Source organism: Dendrobates tinctorius, unplaced genomic scaffold, assembly GCF_039654945.1.
Source record: "Dendrobates tinctorius isolate UK_male_01 unplaced genomic scaffold, ASM3965494v1 ptg000085l, whole genome shotgun sequence".
Taxonomy (NCBI): domain Eukaryota; kingdom Metazoa; phylum Chordata; class Amphibia; order Anura; family Dendrobatidae; genus Dendrobates; species Dendrobates tinctorius.
Genome location: NW_027361753.1, coordinates 5771333 through 5792571, shown reverse-complemented (window position 1 = coordinate 5792571; position 21239 = coordinate 5771333). Strand labels below are relative to the sequence as shown.

General features: G+C 44.7%; 1 protein-coding gene across 1 annotated transcript in view; it reads left to right on the top strand.

Annotated features, from left to right (window-relative positions):
* The window catches only part of SEC11C (SEC11 homolog C, signal peptidase complex subunit), a 28907-nt gene extending 9870 nt beyond the window's left edge, over positions 1 to 19037 (top strand). The window contains exons 2-6 of the mRNA XM_073584796.1: positions 2670 to 2779; positions 3422 to 3571; positions 6308 to 6427; positions 18346 to 18403; positions 18768 to 19037. Coding sequence (XP_073440897.1) covers positions 2670 to 2779; positions 3422 to 3571; positions 6308 to 6427; positions 18346 to 18403; positions 18768 to 18821 — 492 coding nt within the window. The 3' untranslated portion in view covers positions 18822 to 19037. The remainder of the gene's footprint in view (positions 1 to 2669; positions 2780 to 3421; positions 3572 to 6307; positions 6428 to 18345; positions 18404 to 18767) is intronic.
* The last annotated feature ends 2202 nt before the right edge of the window (positions 19038 to 21239 follow it).

Here is a 21239-nt window from a genome sequence, read left to right as displayed (position 1 = left end):
GTAGGGCGTAGCGCTGGTTCCAGTGGAGTGGAAAGAAAAAGTGTGGTAGAAAAAGGTGCACAAGCAACCGGGATAACCGCAGCCTTGAAAGGGTTGTTAAGAAAAGGCCATTCAAAAATTTGGGGGAGATTCACAAGGAGTGGACTGCTGCTGGAGTCATTGCTTCAAGAGCCACCAGACACAGACCCAGGACATGGGCTACAAGTGTCACATTCCTTGTGTCGGGCCACTCATGACCAATAGACAACGCCAGAAGCGTCTTACCTGGGCCAAGGAGAAAAAGAACTGGACTGTTGTCAGTGGTCCACGTTGTTGTTTTCAGATGAAAGTACATTTTGCATTTCATTTGGAAATCAAGGTCCCAGAGTCTGGAGGAAGAGTGGAGAGGCCACAATCCAAGCTGCTGGAGGTCTAGTGTGAAGTCTCCACCATCACTGATGGTTTGGGGAGCCATGTCATCTGCTGGTGTAGGTCCACTGTGTTTTATCAAGACCAAAGTCAGCGCAGCCGTCTACCAGGAAATTTTAGAGCACTTCATGCTTCCCTCCGCCGATAAGCTTATGGAGATGGAAATTTCATTCTCCAGCAGGATTTGGCCTCTGTCCACACTGCCAAAAGTACCAATACCTGGTTTACACACAACAGCATCACTGTGCTTGATTGGCAGCAAACTCGCCTGTCCTTAACCCCATAGAGAATCTATGGAGTATTGTCAAGAGGAAGATGAGAGACACCAGGCCCAACAATGCAGGCGAGCTGAAGACTGCAATCAAAGCAACCTGGGCTTCCATAACCCCTCAGCAGTGCCACAGGCTTATTGCCTCCATGCCACGCCGCATTGATGCAGTAATTGATGCAAAAGGAGCCCCGACCAAGTGTTGAGTGCATTTACTGAACATAATGTAGGCCAACATTTCGGATTTTACAATCATTTTTTAAGCTGGTGTTATAAAGTATTCTAATTTACTGAGATAATGACTTTTGGGTTTTCATTGGCTGTAAGCCATAATCCTCAACATTAACAGAAATAAACACGTGAAATAGATCACTCTGTGTGTAATGACTCTCTAGAATGTTTCACTTTTTGTATTGAAGAACTGAAAGAAATTAACTTTTTGATGATATTCTGATTTAGTGAGAAGCACTTGTAGTAATATCATACACACAAGCATAACCCCCATCTGTGGACGTTGGGCACTCAGACCATCCTCATGGAGTCGGTTTCTAACTGTTTGTGCAGACACATGCACCTTTGTGGCCTGCTGGAGGTCATTTTGCAGGGCTCTGGTAGTGCTCCTCCTGTTCCTCCTTGCACAAAACCAGAGGTAGTGGTCTTGCTGCTGGGTTGTTGCCCTTCTACGGCCCCCTCCATATCTCCTGGTGTACTGGCCTGTCTCTTGGTAGCGCCTCTGGACACTACACTGACAGACACAGCAAACCTTCTTGCCACAGCTCGCATTGATGTGCCATCCTGGATGAGCTGCACTACCTGAGCCACTTGTGTGGGTTGTAGAGTCCGTCTCATGCTACCATGAGTGTGAAAGCACAACCAACATTCAAAAGTGACCAAAACATCAGCCAGAAAGCATTGGTACTGAGATGTGGTCTGTGGTCCCCACCTGCAGAACCACTCCTTTATTGAGGGTGTCTTGATAATTGCCAATAATTTCCGTCTGTTGTCTATTCCATTTGCACAACAGCATGTGAAATTGATTGTAAATCAGTGTTGCTTCCTAAGTGGACAGTTTGATTTCACAGAAGTTTGATTTACTTGGAATTATATTCTGTTTAAGTGTTCCCTTTATTTTTTTGAGCAGTGTAGTAGTATCGTACACACCGCAGTGCCCGTGTAGTGTGCATATTGTATATATAGTAGTATTGTACACATGGTCACACTCGTCAAACATAGTGTTTGACGAGTGTGACCAACTTTTTACTATTGAAACTGCCTATGCGGCATCAGTAGTAAAAAGATCTAATATTAAAAATCATAAAAAAAAATAAAAAATTGTGATATTCTCACCTTCCGGCGTCCCATGCAAGCGTCCCCAGGCCTCAGCGATGCTCCCGGTAAGTCCCGTTCCCAGCGATGCATTGCGACAATGACCCCAGATGACGTAGCATCTCGCAAGACCGCTGCATCATCAAAGGTCGTTGTTGCGAGGCATCGCTGGGAACGGGACTTACCGGGAGCATCGCTGAGGCCTGGGATGCTGCATGGGACGCCGGAAGGTGAGAATATCACAATTTTTTTTTTTTTTTAATTCTATTTTTTACAGGGATATGGTACCCAGAGCCTGGAGGACAGTCTCCTCTCCTCCAGACCCTGGGTACCATCCGCATATGATCCGCTTACTTTGCGCATGATGGGCACAGCCACATGCGGAAAGTAGGCGGAACAATGCATTCCTATGTGTGCGGAATTCCCACGATTCCGCACAAAGAATGAGCATGCTGCGTATTTTCCCGCGGAAAAATACGCAGCATTAGCACAGCATGTGCAGAATGCCATTGACTACAATGGGTTGCTTATTGTATGTGTTTACGCTGCGAAAAAACGCATAAAACACGCGGGAATTCCGGACATGTGCACACAGCCTTACAGACAAGGACTTTTTTTCTTTTTTTTTTGTGATCTCACCTGTTGATGTTTTTTCTTTGATCTGCAGCTTTACTATCAGGTGCTGAACTTCGCCATGATTGTGTCCTCTGCCCTGATGATATGGAAAGGCCTGATCGTAGTCACGGGCAGCGAGAGCCCCATTGTTGTTGTACTGAGGTAGGTTCGGGTCCTGAAAGGGAGTTTTCCATCCTTTTTAAAAACTGTCTAAATTAAAGGGCCACTCCACTCCGATGGTCGTTGTCAGAAGTGGTGATGTCATCAGTCAGCTGACCCTGCAGCCAATCGGTGGCCTCGGTAGTCAGGGGATTGACTGGATAGGAGGACATCATGTCCTATCCTTGTGTGGATCGCTGGAGCGCCGGGGGCAGGAGCGCTACGTGTAGACACTCCCCAGGCATTTGACTAATTTCATCCACAAACGGAGATTTCTGCTCGTTCTTGGTCCCTTAACTCTTTAAACGGAACAAGACAAATGGCATTTCTGCATGGATGTGTGAACAGAGCCCACTACTGTAGTATTAGTTTTTTTTTTCCTTTGAGAATTCTGGCTGATGCAGCAGAGCTGAGATTGTCATTTGCCATCTCTCAGTGGTGATGTTAGTAGTTTTACATAGAGCTGCTGGTAGCCCCTGCCTAATGATCTTTATCCTAAAATCCTCAACAGCCACAGTCTTAAGTCAAAAAGCTGAGAAGCCATTTCACCTCTGCTACATCTGTAGCAAATCAAGTTACTAGGTTTATGTGCATCCTTTAATTTGTGTGTGTTGTTGGTTTGTGACCCGTCTGCTTCTTCCACAGCGGCAGCATGGAGCCGGCCTTCCATCGAGGAGATCTGCTGTTCCTCACTAACTTCCATGAGGACCCCATCCGGGCCGGAGAGATTGTGGTTTTCAAAGTGGAAGGCAGAGACATCCCAATAGTTCACAGAGTCATCAAAGTTCATGAAAAGTAAAGTATTATTTAGGAGACTATATGGTTAGAGCAGAATAGTGAGTGCAGCTCTGGAGTATAAAACAGGATGTAACTCAGGATCAGTAATGTAATGTATGTACACCGTGACTGCACCAGCAGAATAGTGAGTGCAGCTCTGGGGTATAATACAGGATGTAACTCAGGATCAGTAATGTAATGTATGTACACAGTGACTGCACCAGCAGAATAGTGAGTGCAGCTCTGGGGTGTAATACAGGATGTAACTCAGGATCAGTAATGTAATGTATGTACACAGTGACTGCACCAGCAGAATAGTGAGTGCAGCTCTGGGGTAATACAGGATGTAACTCAGGTTCAGTAATGTAATGTATGTACACAGTGACTGCACCAGCAGAAAAGTGAGTGCAGCTCTGGAGTATAATACAGGATGTAACTCAGGATCAGTAATGTAATGTATGTACACAGTGACTGCACCAGCAGAATAGTGAGTGCAGCTCTGGAGTATAATACAGGATGTAACTCAGGATCAGTAATGTAATGTATGTATACAGTGACTGCACCAGCAGAAAAGTGAGTGCAGCTCTGGCGTATAATACAGGATGTAACTCTGGATCAGTACAGGATCACCAATGTAATGTATGTACACAGTGACTCCACCAGAAGAATAGTGAGTGCAGCTCTGGAGTATAATACAGTATGTAACTCAGGATCAGTACAGGATCAGTAATGTAATGTATGTACACAGTGACTGCACCAGCAGATTAGTGAGTGCAGCTCTGGAGTATAATACAGGATGTAACTCAGGATCAGTACAGGATCAGTAATGTAATGTATGTACACAGTGACTGCACCAGCAGAATAGTGAGTGCATCTCTGGAGTATAATACAGGATGTAACTCAGGATCAGTAATGTAATGTATGTATACAGTGACTGCACCAGCAGAATAGTGAGTGCAGCTCTGGGGTATAATACACGATGTAACTCAGAATCAGTATTGCAATGTATGTACACAGTGACTCGACCAGCAGAATAGTGAGTGCAGCTCTGGAGTATAATACAGGATGTAACTCAGGATCAGTAATGTAATGTATGTACACAGAGACTGCACCAGCAGAATAGTGAGTGCAGCTCTGGGGTATAATACAGGATGTAACTCAGGATCAGTAATGTATGTACACAGTGACTGCACTAGCAGAATAGTGAGTGCAGCTCTGGAGTATAATACAGGATGTAACTCAGGATCAGTAATGTATGTACACAGTGACTCCACCAGAAGAATAGTGAGTGCAGCTCTGGAGTATAATACAGGATGTAACTCAGGATCAGTACAGGATCAGTAATGTAATGTATGTACACAGTGACTGCACCAGCAGAATAGTGAGTACAGCTCTGGGGTATAATACAGGTTGTAACTCAGGATCAGTTCAGGATCAGTAATGTAATGTATGTACACAGTGACTCCACCAGAAGAATAGTGAGTGCAGCTCTGGAGTATTATACAGGATGTAACTCAGGATCAGTAATGTAATGTATGTACACAGTGACTGCACCAGCAGAATAGTGAGTGCAGCTCTGGGGTATAATACAGGATGTAACTCAGGATCAGTAATGTAATGTATATACACAGTTACTGAACCAGCAGAATAGTGAGTGCAACTCTGGAGTATAACACATGATGTAACTCAGGATCAGTAATGTAATGTATGTACACAGTGACTGCATCAGCAGAATAGTGAGTGCAGCTCTGGAGTATAACACAGGATGTGACTCAAGATCAGTACAGGATAAGTAATATATGTACACAGTGACTGCACCAGCAGAATAGTGAGTGCAGCTCTGGGGTATAATACAGGATGTAACTCAGGATCAGTAATGTAATGTATATACACAGTTACTGAACCAGCAGAATAGTGAGTGCAACTCTGGAGTATAACACAGGATGTAACTCAGGATCAGTAATGTAATGTATGTACACAGTGACTGCACCAGCAGAATAGAGAGTGCAGCTCTGGAGTATAATACAGGATGTAACTCAGGATCAGTAATGTAATGTATGTACACAGTGACTGCACCAGCAGAATAGTGAGTGCAGCTCTGGGGTATAATACAGGATGTAACTCAGGATCAGTAATGTAATGTATGTACACAGTGACTGCACCAGCAGAATAGAGAGTGCAGCTCTGGAGTATAATACAGGATGTAACTCAGGATCAGTAATGTAATGTATGTACACAGTGACTGCACCAGCAGAATAGTGAGTGCAGCTCTGGGGTATAATACAGCAGGTAACTCAGGATCAGTAATGTAATGTATGTACATAGTGACTGCACCAGCAGAATAGTGAGTGCAGCTCTGGAGTATAATACAGGATGTAACTCAGGATCAGTAATGTATGTACATAGTGAGTGCAGCTCTGGAGTATAATACAGGATGTAACTCAGGATCAGTAATGTATGTACATAGTGACTGCACCAGCAGAATAGTGAGTGCAGCTCTGGAGTATAATACAGGATGTAACTCAGGATCAGTACAGGATCAGTAATGTATGTACATAGTGAGTGCAGCTCTGGAGTATAATACAGGATGTAACTCAGGATCAGTAATGTATGTACATAATGACTGCACCAGCAGAATAGTGAGTGCAGCTCTGGAGTATAACACAGGATGTAACTCAGGTCAGTAATGTAATGTTCAGATGTATTGAGTCTTAGGTACTTTTCATAGATTAATTCTGTATATTTCATTTACAGAGATAACGGAGATATTAAATTCCTGACCAAGGGAGACAATAATGAAGTTGATGACCGAGGTCTCTATAAGGAAGGACAGAACTGGCTTGAAAAGAAGGATGTTGTGGGCAGAGCGCGAGGGTGAGTAGTGGGCGGCTGAGATTTTGCAGGACTCCATAGCAGTTTTTGTACCATGTTTGGTCGCCAGAGCCGCTGTCTGCGCTTCTGATAAGACAGGAGGTTGGTTTTACATAACCTCAGACTCCAATAGACGCTGTAGCTAAGCCGGGGTCGGAGATCATCTGCAGCGCCCTTCTATGAAGCAGGGTGTGGTGAAGCCCCTACAGGGTTACTTACGGCTCCGACTAATTGGGGATATGCCATTAATGAATGGGGTGTGTTCCCTTTAAGAGCATCCCCCGTGGAGGCGGCAGCAGCTGTAGTTATCTATCATGGTAGATCCGTCCGGCTGTTGATATTCATCTTTTCAGATTCGCTCAGTTTGGCGCAGTCAGCGTAACAAAGGTCCTCGCGGCTCTTTTAGCTTTCATTGTGGGCGACCATAAAGGTAATTGCATTTTTGTGTTATTCAGCCTTTCGTGCCGGCATTATGTAAGCGGCGCAATCCGTCTGTGCAGGAATAGAATAAAACATCATTTCAGCTTTAGCGGCTCCTCCACCTCCGAGCCGAACAATCGGCAACGTCGGCTCCTCATTCCTAAGGCGACTTCACTTTTATTGCTCCGTAAGTGCCTTTCGTTTCCTTTATGAGGAGGCATTAACTATTCTGTCTGCTCCTACAACACGCCGGCTCTCTGCTTAGGCTAGTTTCACATTAGCGTTTTTTTGGGCAGCGCATCGGGCGCATGAAAAACGCAAAACAAACGCGCGTTTTTTTAACGTCATGCGTACGCTGATGCGTCAAAAAAACGCAGCGTTGCTTGCGTTTTACATGCGTTTTTACATGCGTTTGCGTTTTTTTATGCACATGCGTTTTTAGGTGTGACATTTTTTCCATTGTCTAGAGAACATTCTAGACTTGTTTAACTCAAAAACGCATGCGCAAAAAAACGCAACCGTGCGCAAGACCATGCGCACGCATGCGTTCCCATAGACTTCAATGTGTTGTTTTTGCGCATTCCGTGCGCAAGCGTGCGCATGCGTTTTTTTGCCGAGACAGGGCGCACCAAAAAATGCAACATGTTGCATCTGGCGCGCCTGGTACGAAAGACAAAAAAATGCATGCGCACGAAAACGCAAGTGTGCGCAAGACCATGCGCACGTCATGTTAAACATAGGTGCGCAGTGCGCATGCGCACGATGCGCTGCGCACAAAAGCGCTAATGTGAAACCAGCCTTACCCGCCGTATTTTTAGGATGCAAAAAGAAGTACAAAAATTCTAGGAACGCTCGTGCGCGGTTTTTGAAGAAACTCGGCACGGTGGTTGTCTCGTACGTTTTGGAAGTAGCGATTTTACTTTGCGGCGGGTTATCAAACCATGGGTTAATGTGATGCCATCTGGAGGCTGACGTTAAGGGAAAAAAAGTTGGCTCCTTTTACGACTGGCTACACTTGTCCTGTCGACACGCAGCCTAAAACCTGCGAACGGCGCTGTAGCTACTTGACGCATTGCTGAAGCACCACCTCACTCTTTACCGTCATGGATGTCTTCTTTCAATTCTGAATCAAAGAGTAATGTATTGTTTAAAAAAAAAAAAATGCATAAAAATTAAGATTTTGGGGTTAAAATCTGGTCCACAGCACCGCCTGAAAATAAAAGTTCAGGAGGTACAAAGGGTGGATTCAGGGCATAGCTGCTCTTATTTTCACCCATTTTGTAGAAGAACAAAGATGCCGCCTCTGTAAATGAGACAATCCAAAGGGCACATATCATTTCTGATTGCGAAAATGGGGTGATAACCTGAAAAGAAGCCTCTGTGCACAGGAACGGATTCCTATGAGACTGCTTTTTTGATTTACTCTCTACTACACAGATACAGAACCGGGAACTATAAAATTTTTCATCCTGTTCCTCCCTTTGGTAGGTAATTTTCTGAAGACACATTCCCATCATTTGCCTAGCTCTTTTTCTACTTGCAGGCCCAAGCATAGTGACACTGCCTTCTGTGCTTGCTCTCTGACTCCACTACAGAGATACAGAACCGGGAAGAAAAACTTTTTATCTCGTTCCTCCCTTTAAAGGGAATGTGTCTTCAGAAAATGATCTATTCTTTGCCTACCCCCTTTTTTATACTTGCAGGCATAGGGATACAGTAAATTTTAGATCCTATATAGTCCCTGTCGGGGACCCTCAGCTTTTCTGTGACAAAGGGCCGCGAAGCCTGAAACGCGTTATGTGAAACGCAGTCTGAAATGTAAGGTTTTTTGTGGGGTGGGGAATTTGCTGCCGTTTACAGTTTTTCCCAACATCTGCCGTTCATGTGTGGCCCGAGAAAGGTCCGCGATTTGGGTGATGTAGTAAGCTGACGGCCACTGGAATAGGCCATTTTCAGAATTTGAGCCCTTGCGGATGGCACCTCTTGGGGGTACCTGATTCATCCTCTACTCCTTGTGGGATCTTAATTATTCCTTTTCAACTAGACACATTGCAGATGGTCAGTCCACCACCACTAAAAGTAGATCCCTTCATTCTGGGGGTCCCAGCTTCAGAGAATTAAAGGTGGACTTCTCCTGTCAAGGCTTCTGTATTCTGTCTTTCATCATTTTCACATCATCATCAGATTTCGAATGACTCAAGTCTCTCCAACCTCCTGTACTTGTCCTGACTCCATGCCGCATGCAGACGCCAAAACCATAAATGGGTGGGTTTTATGCATGTTTTTTTTTTTTCCATTTGCAATGTTGATCCACCCAGTCGGTGCCATTATTCGTGCACAGATTGTAGGGTCAGCCTATCACTTTGTCTCAACCAAGTGGAGTCCAATATTCACTAGCCAACCAACTGTGCATATGATGTCTGGCCATAGGTGCCCTAGCCTTTGTTCTCAAGGAACATAAGTCGCTTCCATTAAGTTACTGCCAGTTCCTCCTTTCAATTGAAGACGTAGGCATGCTCAGCTGAATCGAGCATGCATACGCTAAGAGAAGTAAGCCATTAGGAATCACTGTCTGCCAAACAAGCATTTTATAAGTGTGTGGTCACTTTTTACATTGCAATCTATGTATATTTTGGAGGAGGTGGTGGATGTTGTAGACTCGTGGTCAAGAGTAGACTTTCTGCGCTAGAAGACACAAGCAGGAGAAAGCAATTTTTTTTCCCAATGCACCATTATCCAAAAGAGTCGAGGAAGGCTTTGACATGTAGATTAGATTTCTTACATTTAATCTTCTCTTTGGAAGGTCCTTCGTATTTCTTCTGTCCTGTAGTTCGGATGTCTGGACTGTGAACCAGAACTGTTGCCAAGGAAGGATTTTCACAAATCTCGCTCTTTTAATGGAGATTGCAACAGAAAATCACAGCTCGGCCTCCAGTGACTGTATAAATCACATCAGAGCAAACAACTTTTAGAGCTTTGGAAAGGACAGTTTTGCACATGTAGAAAACACAGAGTAAATTGCTTGAGTACATAGCAGGAGGGACCCGAGAGAGAACATAGAGGGAAGGACCCGGGAGAGAACACGAGCAGCTCTTCTCTCAAAGAACCTGGTGAAAGTCTTTACATGTTGCACCGGGAGCGGCGCAGATGAACATCCGTATGATCTAAACAGACAGAGCTGTGTAATTCCACTGCCGTCACCTCCCGTCTGGAGGGGGAGCCGAGATCCCATCGCACTGCTTATAGCCAGGCACAATTCTTGTCAGAAGTCACTTTAGGATGTAGATCATTTATAACAGATTATATGGAGAATCAAAGCCAATTTTCATTTTTACACTTTTGTCGTTTTCCTCCTCTTCTTTCAAGAGCTATAATTTTTCCTTCCACATTACTACGTACTAGGGCTTGTCAGTTTTCTATTTTTGGGGATGAGATGTACTTTTCATATCATTTACTGAAGAAAATTTGGTTAAAATGTGTGTGTGTGTGTGTGTGTGTGTATATATGTGTGTGTGTGTGTGTGTGTGTGTATATATATATATATATATATATATATATATATATATATATATATATATATGTGTGTGTGTATATATATATTTTAGATGGTGGCCCAATTCTATCGCATCGGGTATTCTAGAGTCTCTGTTAAAATAAAAAATAGTGATATACTCCCCTCCCGACGGCCCCCGGACTCTGTCCCTCCTCTCACCACGCTCCCGGCATCTTCCGGTCCCAGTAATGCTTTGTGCGAAACACCGCTGATGACGTCGCGCTCTCACAAGAGTGACGTCATCTCCGGCCCTTCTCGCTAATCATTACTGGACCCGGAAGAGTCCGGGGGCCGTCGGAAGGCGAGTATATAACTATTTTTTATTTTAACAGAGACTCTAAACTACACGATGCGATAGAATCGGGCCACCATCTAGTGTATTATACTCATGTTACACCCGGAGCTGCTGTCACGGTTCTGCTGTTACCTAATGTATTGTACTCCAGTTACAGCCAGAGCTGCAGTCTCTGTTCTGCTGTTACCTAATGTATTGTACTCTAGTTACACCCAGAGCTGCTGTCACTGTTCTGCTGTTATTTAATGTATTGTAGTCCAGTTACACCCAGAGCTGCAGTCACTGTTCTGCTTTTACCTAATGTATTGTAGTCCAGTTACACCCAGAGCTGCAGTCATCGTTCTGCACTTACCTAATGTATTGTACGCAAGTTACACCCAGAGCTGCACTGTTCTGCTCTTACTTAATGTATTGTACGCAAGTTACACCCAGAGCTGCAGTCACCGTTCTGCTGTTATTTAATGTATTGTAGTCCAGTTACACCCAGAGCTGCAGTCACTGTTCTGCTTTTACCTAATGTATTGTAGTCCAGTTACACCCAGAGCTGCAGTCATCGTTCTGCACTTACCTAATGTATTGTACGCAAGTTACACCCAGAGCTGCACTGTTCTGCTCTTACTTAATGTATTGTAGTCCAGTTACACCCAGAGCTGCAGTCACTGTTCTGCTTTTACCTAATGTATTGTAGTCCAGTTACACCCAGAGCTGCAGTCATCGTTCTGCACTTACCTAATGTATTGTACGCAAGTTACACCCAGAGCTGCACTGTTCTGCTCTTACTTAATGTATTGTACTCCAGTTACACCCAGAGCTGCTGTCACTGTTCTGCTGTTATTTAATGTATTGTAGTCCAGTTACACCCAGAGCTGCAGTCACTGTTCTGCTTTTACCTAATGTATTGTAGTCCAGTTACACCCAGAGCTGCAGTCATCATTCTGCACTTACCTAATGTATTGTACGCAAGTTATACCCAGAGCTGCACTGTTCTGCTCTTACTTAATGTATTGTATGCAAGTTACACCCAGAGCTGCAGTCACCGTTCTGCTCTTACCCAATGTCCTCCTGTTACACCCAGAGCTGCAGTCACTGTTCTGCTGTTACTTAATATAGTGTACTCCAGTTACTCCCACAGCTGCAGTCACTGTTATGCTTTTACCTAATGTATTGTACTCCAGTTACTCCCAGAGCTGCAGTCACTGTTCTGCTTTTACCTAATGTATTGTAGTCCAGTTACACCCAGAGCTGCAGTCACCGTTCTGCTCTTACCTAATGTATTATACTCCTGTTACAGCCAGAGCTGCAGTCACTGTTCAGATCTTACCTAATGAATTGTACTCATGTTACACCCAGAGTTGCAGTCACTGTTCTGCTCTTACCTAATGTACTCCTGTTACACCCAGAGTTGCAGTCACTTTTCTGCTGTTACCTAATGTATTGTACTGCAGAATATGTACAGGACTGTGCCTGTGTAATGAGCAGCGCAGCAGTGATGCTTTTAACGGCTGTAATGCGCCTGAACAATAAGCAATGCAGCCGTGTTGCCGCGACAACTAAGCAACTGTCGCTGATTGGTCGCAGCCTAACTGCCACGACCAATCAGTAAGGCAGGATTTCGATTACAGACAGACAGAATTAGACAATTATATAGTAGATATATACACTCACTGGCCACTTTATTAGGTACACCATGCTAGTAACGGGTTGGACCCCCTTTTGCCTTCAGAACTGCCTCAATTCTTCGTGGCAGAGATTCAACAAGGTGCTGGAAGCATTCCTCAGAGATTTTGGACCATATTGACATGATGGCATCACACAGTTGGCGCAGATTTGTCGGCTGCACATCCCTGATGTGAATCTCCCGTTCCACCACATCCCAAAGATGCTCTATTGGATTGAGATCTGGTGACTGAGGAGGCCATTTGAGTACAGTAAACTCATTGTCATGTTCAAGAAACCAATCTGAGATGATTCGAGCTTTATGACATGGCGCATTATCCTGCTGAAAGTAGCCATCAGATGTTGGGTACATTGTGGTCATAAAGGGATGGACATGGTCAGCAACAATACTCAGGTAGGCTGTGGCGTTGCAACGATGCTCAATTGGTACCAAGGGGCCCAAAGAGTGCCCAAAAAAAAATTCCCCACACCATGACACCACCACCACCAGCCTGAACCGTTGATACAAGGCAGGATGGATCCATGCTTTCATGTTGTTTACGCCAAATTCTGACCCTACCATCCGAATGTCGCAGCAGAAATCGAGACTCATCAGACCAGGCAACGTTTTTCCAATCTTCTACTGTCCAATTTCGATGAGCTTGTGCAAATTGTAGCCTCAGTTTCCTGTTCTTAGCTGAGAGGAGTGGTACCCAGTGTGGTCTTCTGCTGCTGTAGCCCATCTGCCTCAAAGTTCGACGCACTGTGCGTTCAGAGATGCTCTTCTGCCTACCTTGGTTGTAACGGGTGGCAATTTGAGTCACTGTTGCCTTTCTATCAGCTCGAACCAGTCTGCCCATTCTCCTCTGACCTCTGGCATCAACATGGCATTTCCGGCCACAGAACTGCCGCTCACTGGATTTTTTTTCTTTTTCGGACCATTCTCTGTAAACCCTAGAGATGGTTGTGCGTGAAAATCCCAGTAGATCAGCAGTTTCTGAAATACTCAGACCAGCCCTTCTGGCACCAACAATCATGCCACGTTCAAAGGCACTCAAATCACCTTTCTTCCCCATACTGATGCTCGGTTTGAACTGCAGGAGATTGTCTTGACCATGTCTACATGCCTAAATGCACTGAGTTGCCGCCATGTGATTGGCTGATTAGAAATTAAGTCTTAACACACAGTTGGACAGGTGTACCTAATAAAGTGGCCAGTGAGTGTATATTATACACACAAAAATAAATATAACAAAATAAAACATTTGTGTTTTCACCACTGTGTTTTTTTTTTTTAAATTATATTATTTGATCACTTGTACTATATACTGCGGTACTGCAATTTTGCATACATTGTAAAAAGACGCCGACCATATGGGACCAGTGGGGAGCGTACACTTCGACACCATGTAAATACCAACATGATAGTAGACAGAAGATTGTAAATGGTTAAAGACTGCAGTTAGCGCCAGCCGTACATAGCAGCCGGCATTTGCCGAGTTTTGAGCTCCGTATTCCACCCTCCTTACATGGAATATGATATATATATATATATATATATATCACCCACCTATCCACACTCCCCATGTGCTGACTTCTCCCGTCTGTGCTCTCTTCTTTGACCTGTCTACCCCATTTGCTATCCCCTTGTCTGCTGTCTCTCTCCTTCCTGTGCTGTGTTCTCCCCTCATGTGCTGTCCCGTTTGAGCTGTCTCCCCCTGTGCCCTGTCTCTCTCACCCCTGTGTAGGACCATGTACAGAGCATACCACAGCTCCTGGGCAGGGGAGGAAGCAAAAGACAATACTGACATTACAGCGGGAGATCGCAGAGGATACATTTGGTGAGGTAAAATATTGTTTTAAACAGTCAGTGAAATATTTTACCTCACAAAATGAATCCTCTGTGATCCCCTGCTGTAATGTCAGTATTGTCTTTTGCTTCCTCCCCTGCCCAGGAGATGTGGTATGCTCCGTACACGGTCAGACACAGACAATTTTTAAAACGAACTTTCGTTCGTGGGAAAACCCCTTTTAATGTGACCGGCTTCCTCTGTCTGTAGACACGTTGCGCTTATGCCGCCGGAATCAGCAGAATGATTCACTGCGCCTGCAACGGTGTTCTGCAGGTGGTACCGCGCAAGAGGCTGCGTGAGTGTGTGTGGTGCGTACGGCATATAGTGTGTGTGATGCGACGGTGTTTCGCTGGTGGTACCGCGCAAGAGGCTGCGTGAGTGTGTGTGGTGCGTACGGCATATAGTGTGTGTGATGCGATGGTGTTTCGCTGGTGGTACCGCGCAAGAGGCTGCGTGAGTGTGTGTGGTGCGTACGGCATATAGTGTGTGTGATGCGACGGTGTTCTGCTGGTGGTACCGCGCAAGAGGCTGCGTGAGTGTGTGTGTGTGGTGCGTACGGCATATAGAGCGTGTGAGTGTGTGTGGTGTGACGGTGTTCCGCTGGTGGTACCGGGCAATAGGTTGGTACCAGCAGCAGTTTCCATATTGAGACACCCATCACTTGGGTGTCCCAATATGGTGGTCGGTGAGCTTCCTCCGCTTGGAATTCTCGGATGCGGTGACATCTGGACAGATCAGGAAACATTACAAGGCAATTATATATTAGATATACTTCCACATTGGTATGAGTTTGAGAGGCTGTTTATTTATCCAGGGCCATTAATTGTGATAATTGGAAACCAAACAGAATTTGAGAACCCAAAAATTCCAGTAAATGTTTCTCCTTGTAAATCATTGTTTTCTATAATCTAAATAGGCTGAATTCCCCTGCTGCATAACGGATGTAAAAGATAACATTCGGCCTGCCTGCAGCCACCACCTGGGGGAGCTCCGGAGCTTACCGCATACTACACAATACCCCAGTATGCAGAAAACTTGTAAGCGCCCTCTAGTGGAGGCTGCAGGAAGACAGCATGGTATCCTTTCATTGTGTCTCTGTGAAGGATTTGGAGCGCCGACTTCCCTGCACTGAATAGTTGGTTGTAGCCAGATGGTTGAGGTGTTCTCCTAGGGTTGTGAATGTCGTGTCTATGGCTAAGTCAGTGGACCGAGGATTTTATACAATTGGGCTGGTAGCGAGAAGAAAATTCTCACTGTATGATCCCAGAGGAGGGAATACAGGAGCTTTTCTCCATGTTATCACCCTCTTTCATATATGATACATATAGGAGGGCTCTTCTATGTAGATGTTTACTGGTAATCTGGATGGCGAATAGTTTTGTTTTTTATACTGGTGAATATATGAGGATTGGTGAACGAGCACATAGACATGAGTAACATGATTGACATTGAAAATATATATTTTTTTTTTTAAATCCGTGTATCGTTCCATACATGATTCTGCGAGTGGCCATCTTGCCTAAGCTTTTACGACTTTGTTTTCAGCTGGTCAGAGTTTTTCTTGACAGCAACCATATAAAATGGGCTCTCTCCTTGATTCCTTTGGGGAGAGTGTTATGGGCATGCTCTGAGCACAGATCAATGTGTAGGAAGGGGGGAGAAGGTGAGCTGTGATCATCTATTTTCATTGTTGGATTCCTGCATTATTTTGGCTTTATAATAGAAGTTTTAGGCTCCCTATTAGAGTCCCTGGGTCTCTGCAAGGAGAAATATTGCTCTAGAACTCAAGGGTCAAGTTCTCCATTACCTTCTGGTCACTCCAGTGTTTTGCAGCTGATTTTTTTTTTTTTTCTGCTGCAAATTCTGAACATGTTGCACATCGCCTTACAGAATAACTGCCTATAGGTGGCGCTAGTGAGAATTTTCTTCCTTTTTTTTTTTCTTTGGAGAAGCTCAAATTTGCATACCGTCGTGTTATTCCTGGCTGTGATGATAATGAGACGTCTGTGAAGGGATCTCTACAGAATGGGCCAGTGTCGGGCTCACTGTAAAAAGGGCCAGATTTTACAACTCACCACTGTCACTTTATGAGGTTATAACTCTGGAACGCTTTAACGGATCCCACCGATTCTGAGTGTTTTTTGTGACATATTGTCCTTCATGTTAGTGGTAAAATTTCTTCGATATGACTTGCGTTTATTTTTGAAAAAAATGGAAATATGGCGAAAATTAACATTTTGCAATTTTCAAACTTTTAATTTTTATGCCCTTAATTCAGAGAGATGTCACACAAAATACTTAATAAATAACATTTCCCACATGTCTACTTTACATCAGCACAATTTTGGAAACAAATTTTTTTTTTTTTTTTTTTTGGGAAGTTATAAGGGTTAAAAGTTGACCAGCGATTTCTCATTATTAGAACAAAATTTACAAACCATTTTTTTAAGGGACCACTTCACATTTGAAATCAGTTTGAGGGGTCTATATGGCAGAAAATACCCAAAAGTGACACCATTCTAAAAACTGCACCCCTCAAGGTGCTCAAAACCACATTCAAGAAGTTTATTAACCCTTTACATGCTTCACTGGAACTGAAGAAACGTGGAAGGAAAAAATTAACATTAAACTTTTTTTTTTTTACAAACATTTTACTTCAGAACCAATTTTTTCATTTTCACAAGTGTAAAAAGAGAAAATGAACCACAAAATTTGTTTTGCAATTTCTCCTGAATACGCCGATACCCTATATGTGGGGGTAAATCACTAGGCGCACAGCAGAGCTCAGAAGGGAAGGAGCGCCGTTTGACTTTTTCAATGCAGAATTGGCTGGAATTGAGATCGGACTCCATGTCGCATTTGGAGAGCCCCTGATGTGCCTAAACAGTGAAACCCCCCCCCCCCCCACAAGTGACCCCATTTTGGAAACTAGACCCCTTAAGAAACTTATCTAGATGTGTGGTGAGCATTTTGAACCCCCAAGTGCTTAACAGAAGTTTATACCGTAGAGCCATGAAAATAAAAAATCATTTTTTTCCTCAAAAATGATTTTTTTAGCCCGCTATTTTATATTTTCACAAGGGTAACATGAGAAATTGAACCACAATAGTTGTTGTGCAATTTGTATGCTGGTACCCCATGTGTTGGGGTAAGCCACTGTTTAGGCACACGTCAGGGCTCGGAAGGGAGGGAGCACTGACTGACTTTTTGAATGCAAAATTGGCTGGAATAAATGGTGGCGCCATGTCGCGTTTGGAGACCCCCTGATGTGCCTAAACAGTGGAAACCCCTTAATTCTAATTCAACCCTAACCCCAATTCCAACCCTAACTCTAACCACAAACCTAACCCCAACACACCCCTAACCCCAATTCCAACCCTAACTCTAACCACAAACCTAACCCCAACACACCCCTAACCCTAATTCCAACCCTAACTCTAACCCTAACTTTAGCCTAACCCTAATGGAAAAATTAAAATAAAAATATTTTATTTATTACATTATATTTCCCTAACTAAGGGGGTGATAAACGGGGGGTTTATTTACTATTTTTTCTATTTTGATCACTGTGATAGGGTTTATCACAGTGATCAAAATGAAAGAATAAAATCTTGCTGGGTGCCGGCCGCCAGATCTCGGAGGGCGCACTGTGCATGCGCCCGCCATTTTCTTCCTGGAAGAAGATGGCGGCGCCCATGGAGGGGAGGCATGCGGGTCAAGGACCATCGGGAGGAGGGGGGAGGGTGGATCGGGGACCCTATTTCTCTCTGCTCTGATGTGCGATCACATCAGAGGAGAGAGAAATTAAATGACACATCAGACTTTTTTTTTTTTTTTGCGGTCGCCGTTATACGGTTAATAACAGCGATCGTAAAAGCGGAGTCGTTAAAAACCGACCTGAATCATGTTCTCTGTGGTCTCGGCTACCCCCGGCAGCTAAGACCCCGGAGAAAATCTGACTCTGGGGGGGAGCTATACATTTTTTTTCACAGCTAACGGCACTGTGGTTTAATTACCCTTAACTAGCGCCGTTAAAAGGCCTATCGGCAGTCGTTAAGGGGTTAAAAAGTCAAATGTATATAAAAATCCATAACACAAAAAATACTTTGCTTTTAGGCATTAACTGTTTACCTTTTTATTTTAGGTTTTTACCGTATGTCGGAATGGTAACGATTGTGATGAATGATTATCCAAAATTTAAGGTAACTAAAGATTACTCGCCCATTTCACCAGTTCTAGATTCTATGCCATTAATCGTTTAACAAAAAAAAGTTAAAAACAAAACAAAAAAAAAATGATCACGAAAGAGAGAGTCCTGGTCCGTTTTTTAGAAAACTATTGCGATGATCCGCCTCTGCTTGTAATAGGAACAGCTCAGCAGTTATACCACGATATTTGGAATGAGTGTGTCCCCCGCTTGTGCAGTTCACGCTGCTCCACATGGCGCAGCCTGTCGCCTCTCCTGTGCCTTTTCCTATATCCGTCTCTCCCAATGTTCTGTACTAACCTCCTGCTACTACTACTACTACAGCAGACTTTGTTACCTCTCCTCTTTTTTATTTCCAGTATGCGGTTTTGGCCATCATGGGCGCTTTTGTACTTTTGAAACGTGAATCTTAAGCCGAGTAGATGAAGAATTGAGAAGAGGAGGAAAGAGCCTGTTTCATGGTTTATTAATTTCTGTCACGAGCAGTCATCAGCCGTTAGCAATTACTATCCTCTGTTGAATCGCCTGTTATGTATTTATTTTTTTTGACCCGTCAAGTTATGTCAAATTTTATGATGCAATGCATATTTTCTAAAAATTTGACCCAATAAAAATTGACACAAAATAAACCTCTCTGGTTCTTTATCTCGCATCTTCTTTTGTCATCATTAAATGGGTATTTCCATCTCCAAAATCCTCTCCCACTATGTGGTAGGTGTACTATTAATAATAGCATATGCCTCCAATTTGAAATGTAGGATAGTTCTTCTGATTCGCTATGTCGCCTACCCGATGTGCAGGGCATTGTAGTAGCATAGGTATCCATGGTTACGACCACTCATATAGTGACAGTTGCTAGTGGTCATAACCATGAATACCTAAGCTACTGTAGTTTTCCCTTCCCCATGACAGCACCGCACATGAGAGAAGGTATCCGCCCCCAGGAAACAGGAAACCTGTAGCAGAGACATAAGAAGGGGGTGGCACCTCTCTCCCCAGTTTGGTTTCCTGTTTCCTGCAGGCGGATGCCTGGGGCAGAGCTGTACCTCCGGAGGGATCCCCCTCTGATGTTGTCCGGTCAGGAGGCCGAGGTCCGCGGGGAGGGAATGGCAGCGGGGCGCGGTCGTGCGCGCGCCTGACAGCCCAGCTTGGTGGGCGCTGTGAGTGGTGTCCTCCCCGGTGGCCGCTCCAATGGGAGGCAGGGCCGGGGAGGCGTGGCCACCGTGACGCTGATTGAGTGGCGACGGCTTCCGGGGTCACATCGGAAGTGACGTCGCATGCTGGGGGAGCGGTGTACTGGGCACTTCCGGGCGGGAGCAGTCCCAGAAGCTCGCACCGCTCCTCCATAAGAAGGGAGATGCGGCAGATGCCACTGGTCCCAGAGATGCTGCACATAGGCTCCTTTGTATAGAGCCAGGCCAGCAGCAGAACGGAATGGATCCTGACGTCGGGGAGCGAGTACAGGAGGAAGAGCCACCGGCTACTGGGGTACCCAGAGGGCCGGGTGAGTGCCTTTGTAAGGCAGCGCAATATATTAACAACGGCCCTATGTATGTTTTCTGTAGGGAAAGGCCACATCCAAACAAAGGAACAAAGAATGTGCATTATGTAAAAAGGCCCTAGCTAAAAAGTATGAGATGCGACTCTGTTGCTCGTGCATTAAAAAGACAGTGGCCAAAGAGTCACCATCCCTGCTCCAAAGCATTAAAGCTATGATCTGGGATCAAGTAAAATCGACAGTGAAAGATTAAATAAAAGAGCAGACCACACGTAGCACCGATACAACACCTGCCTCACCCCCGCCCCCACTGCCTCCCACAGAGATAACTACTGATATAGAGTCTGAGGAAGAGCAAGGGGAGATAGAGGCCTCGGATTTGGACCTGGACTCCTCGGACGAGGAAAAGGGTCGTCCTTATTTCCTATCTGAGGACATTGGGAAATTGCTAAAGCTTGTAAGGTCCACAATGGGGCTTGAGACACCAAAAGAGCCGAAATCAATTCAAGATGCTATGTTTAGCAATCTTGAGGGGAAAAAGCGAAGGGTTTTTCCCTTCCATGATAACATGATAACCTGTTAAATTTAATCAAGAGAGAGTGGAAAAAAAACAACAAAAAAATGTCCATACCGCAGGCGCTCAAACGTAAATACCCGTTTGATGAGGAGGTATGCGATAAATGGGAAAAAGCTCCCAGACTAGATGCTGCCATTGCTAGTACATCCAGAGGAACAGCATTGCCATTTGAAGACATGTGCACCCTAAAAGATTCCCTTGGCAAGAAAGCAGACGCTTTTCTAAAAGCTGCTTGGGAAACATCAGCTTGGTCATTTAAACCAGGGGTGGCTGCCACTTGTACAGCACGTGCTATGGTCAGGTGGTTAGATGAATTAAGTGACCAAATTAAGAATAAATGCCCAAGGGAGACACTGCTGGAGGCAATACCTTTCCTACAGAAGGCAGCGGGATTCCTGGCTGACGCTGCAGTAGATTCCGTCCGAGGTGCCACCCGTGCATGCGCCCTTTCAAATTCAGGCTGCAGAGCACTTCGGTTAAAAAACTGGTCAGCAGATTTCCAGTCAAAGGTTAAACTCTGTGCCGTCCCTTGTGAGGGTCAATACTGGACGAAATTTTGGAAAAAGCGTCAGATAAGAAAAAACTGTTTCCAACCCCCTTCCCTAGGCGTCGGTGGACTGAGACTCACTCGTCCTTTCGTGGAACAGGGAATAGAGGGAGCCGAGGGCGGCCAGATGATTAGAACCACGCGGGGTAGGCCCTGGAGGGGAAGAAAGGAGAGAGGTTTCCTTTGTAGCAGAACCACCCCGAGACCCG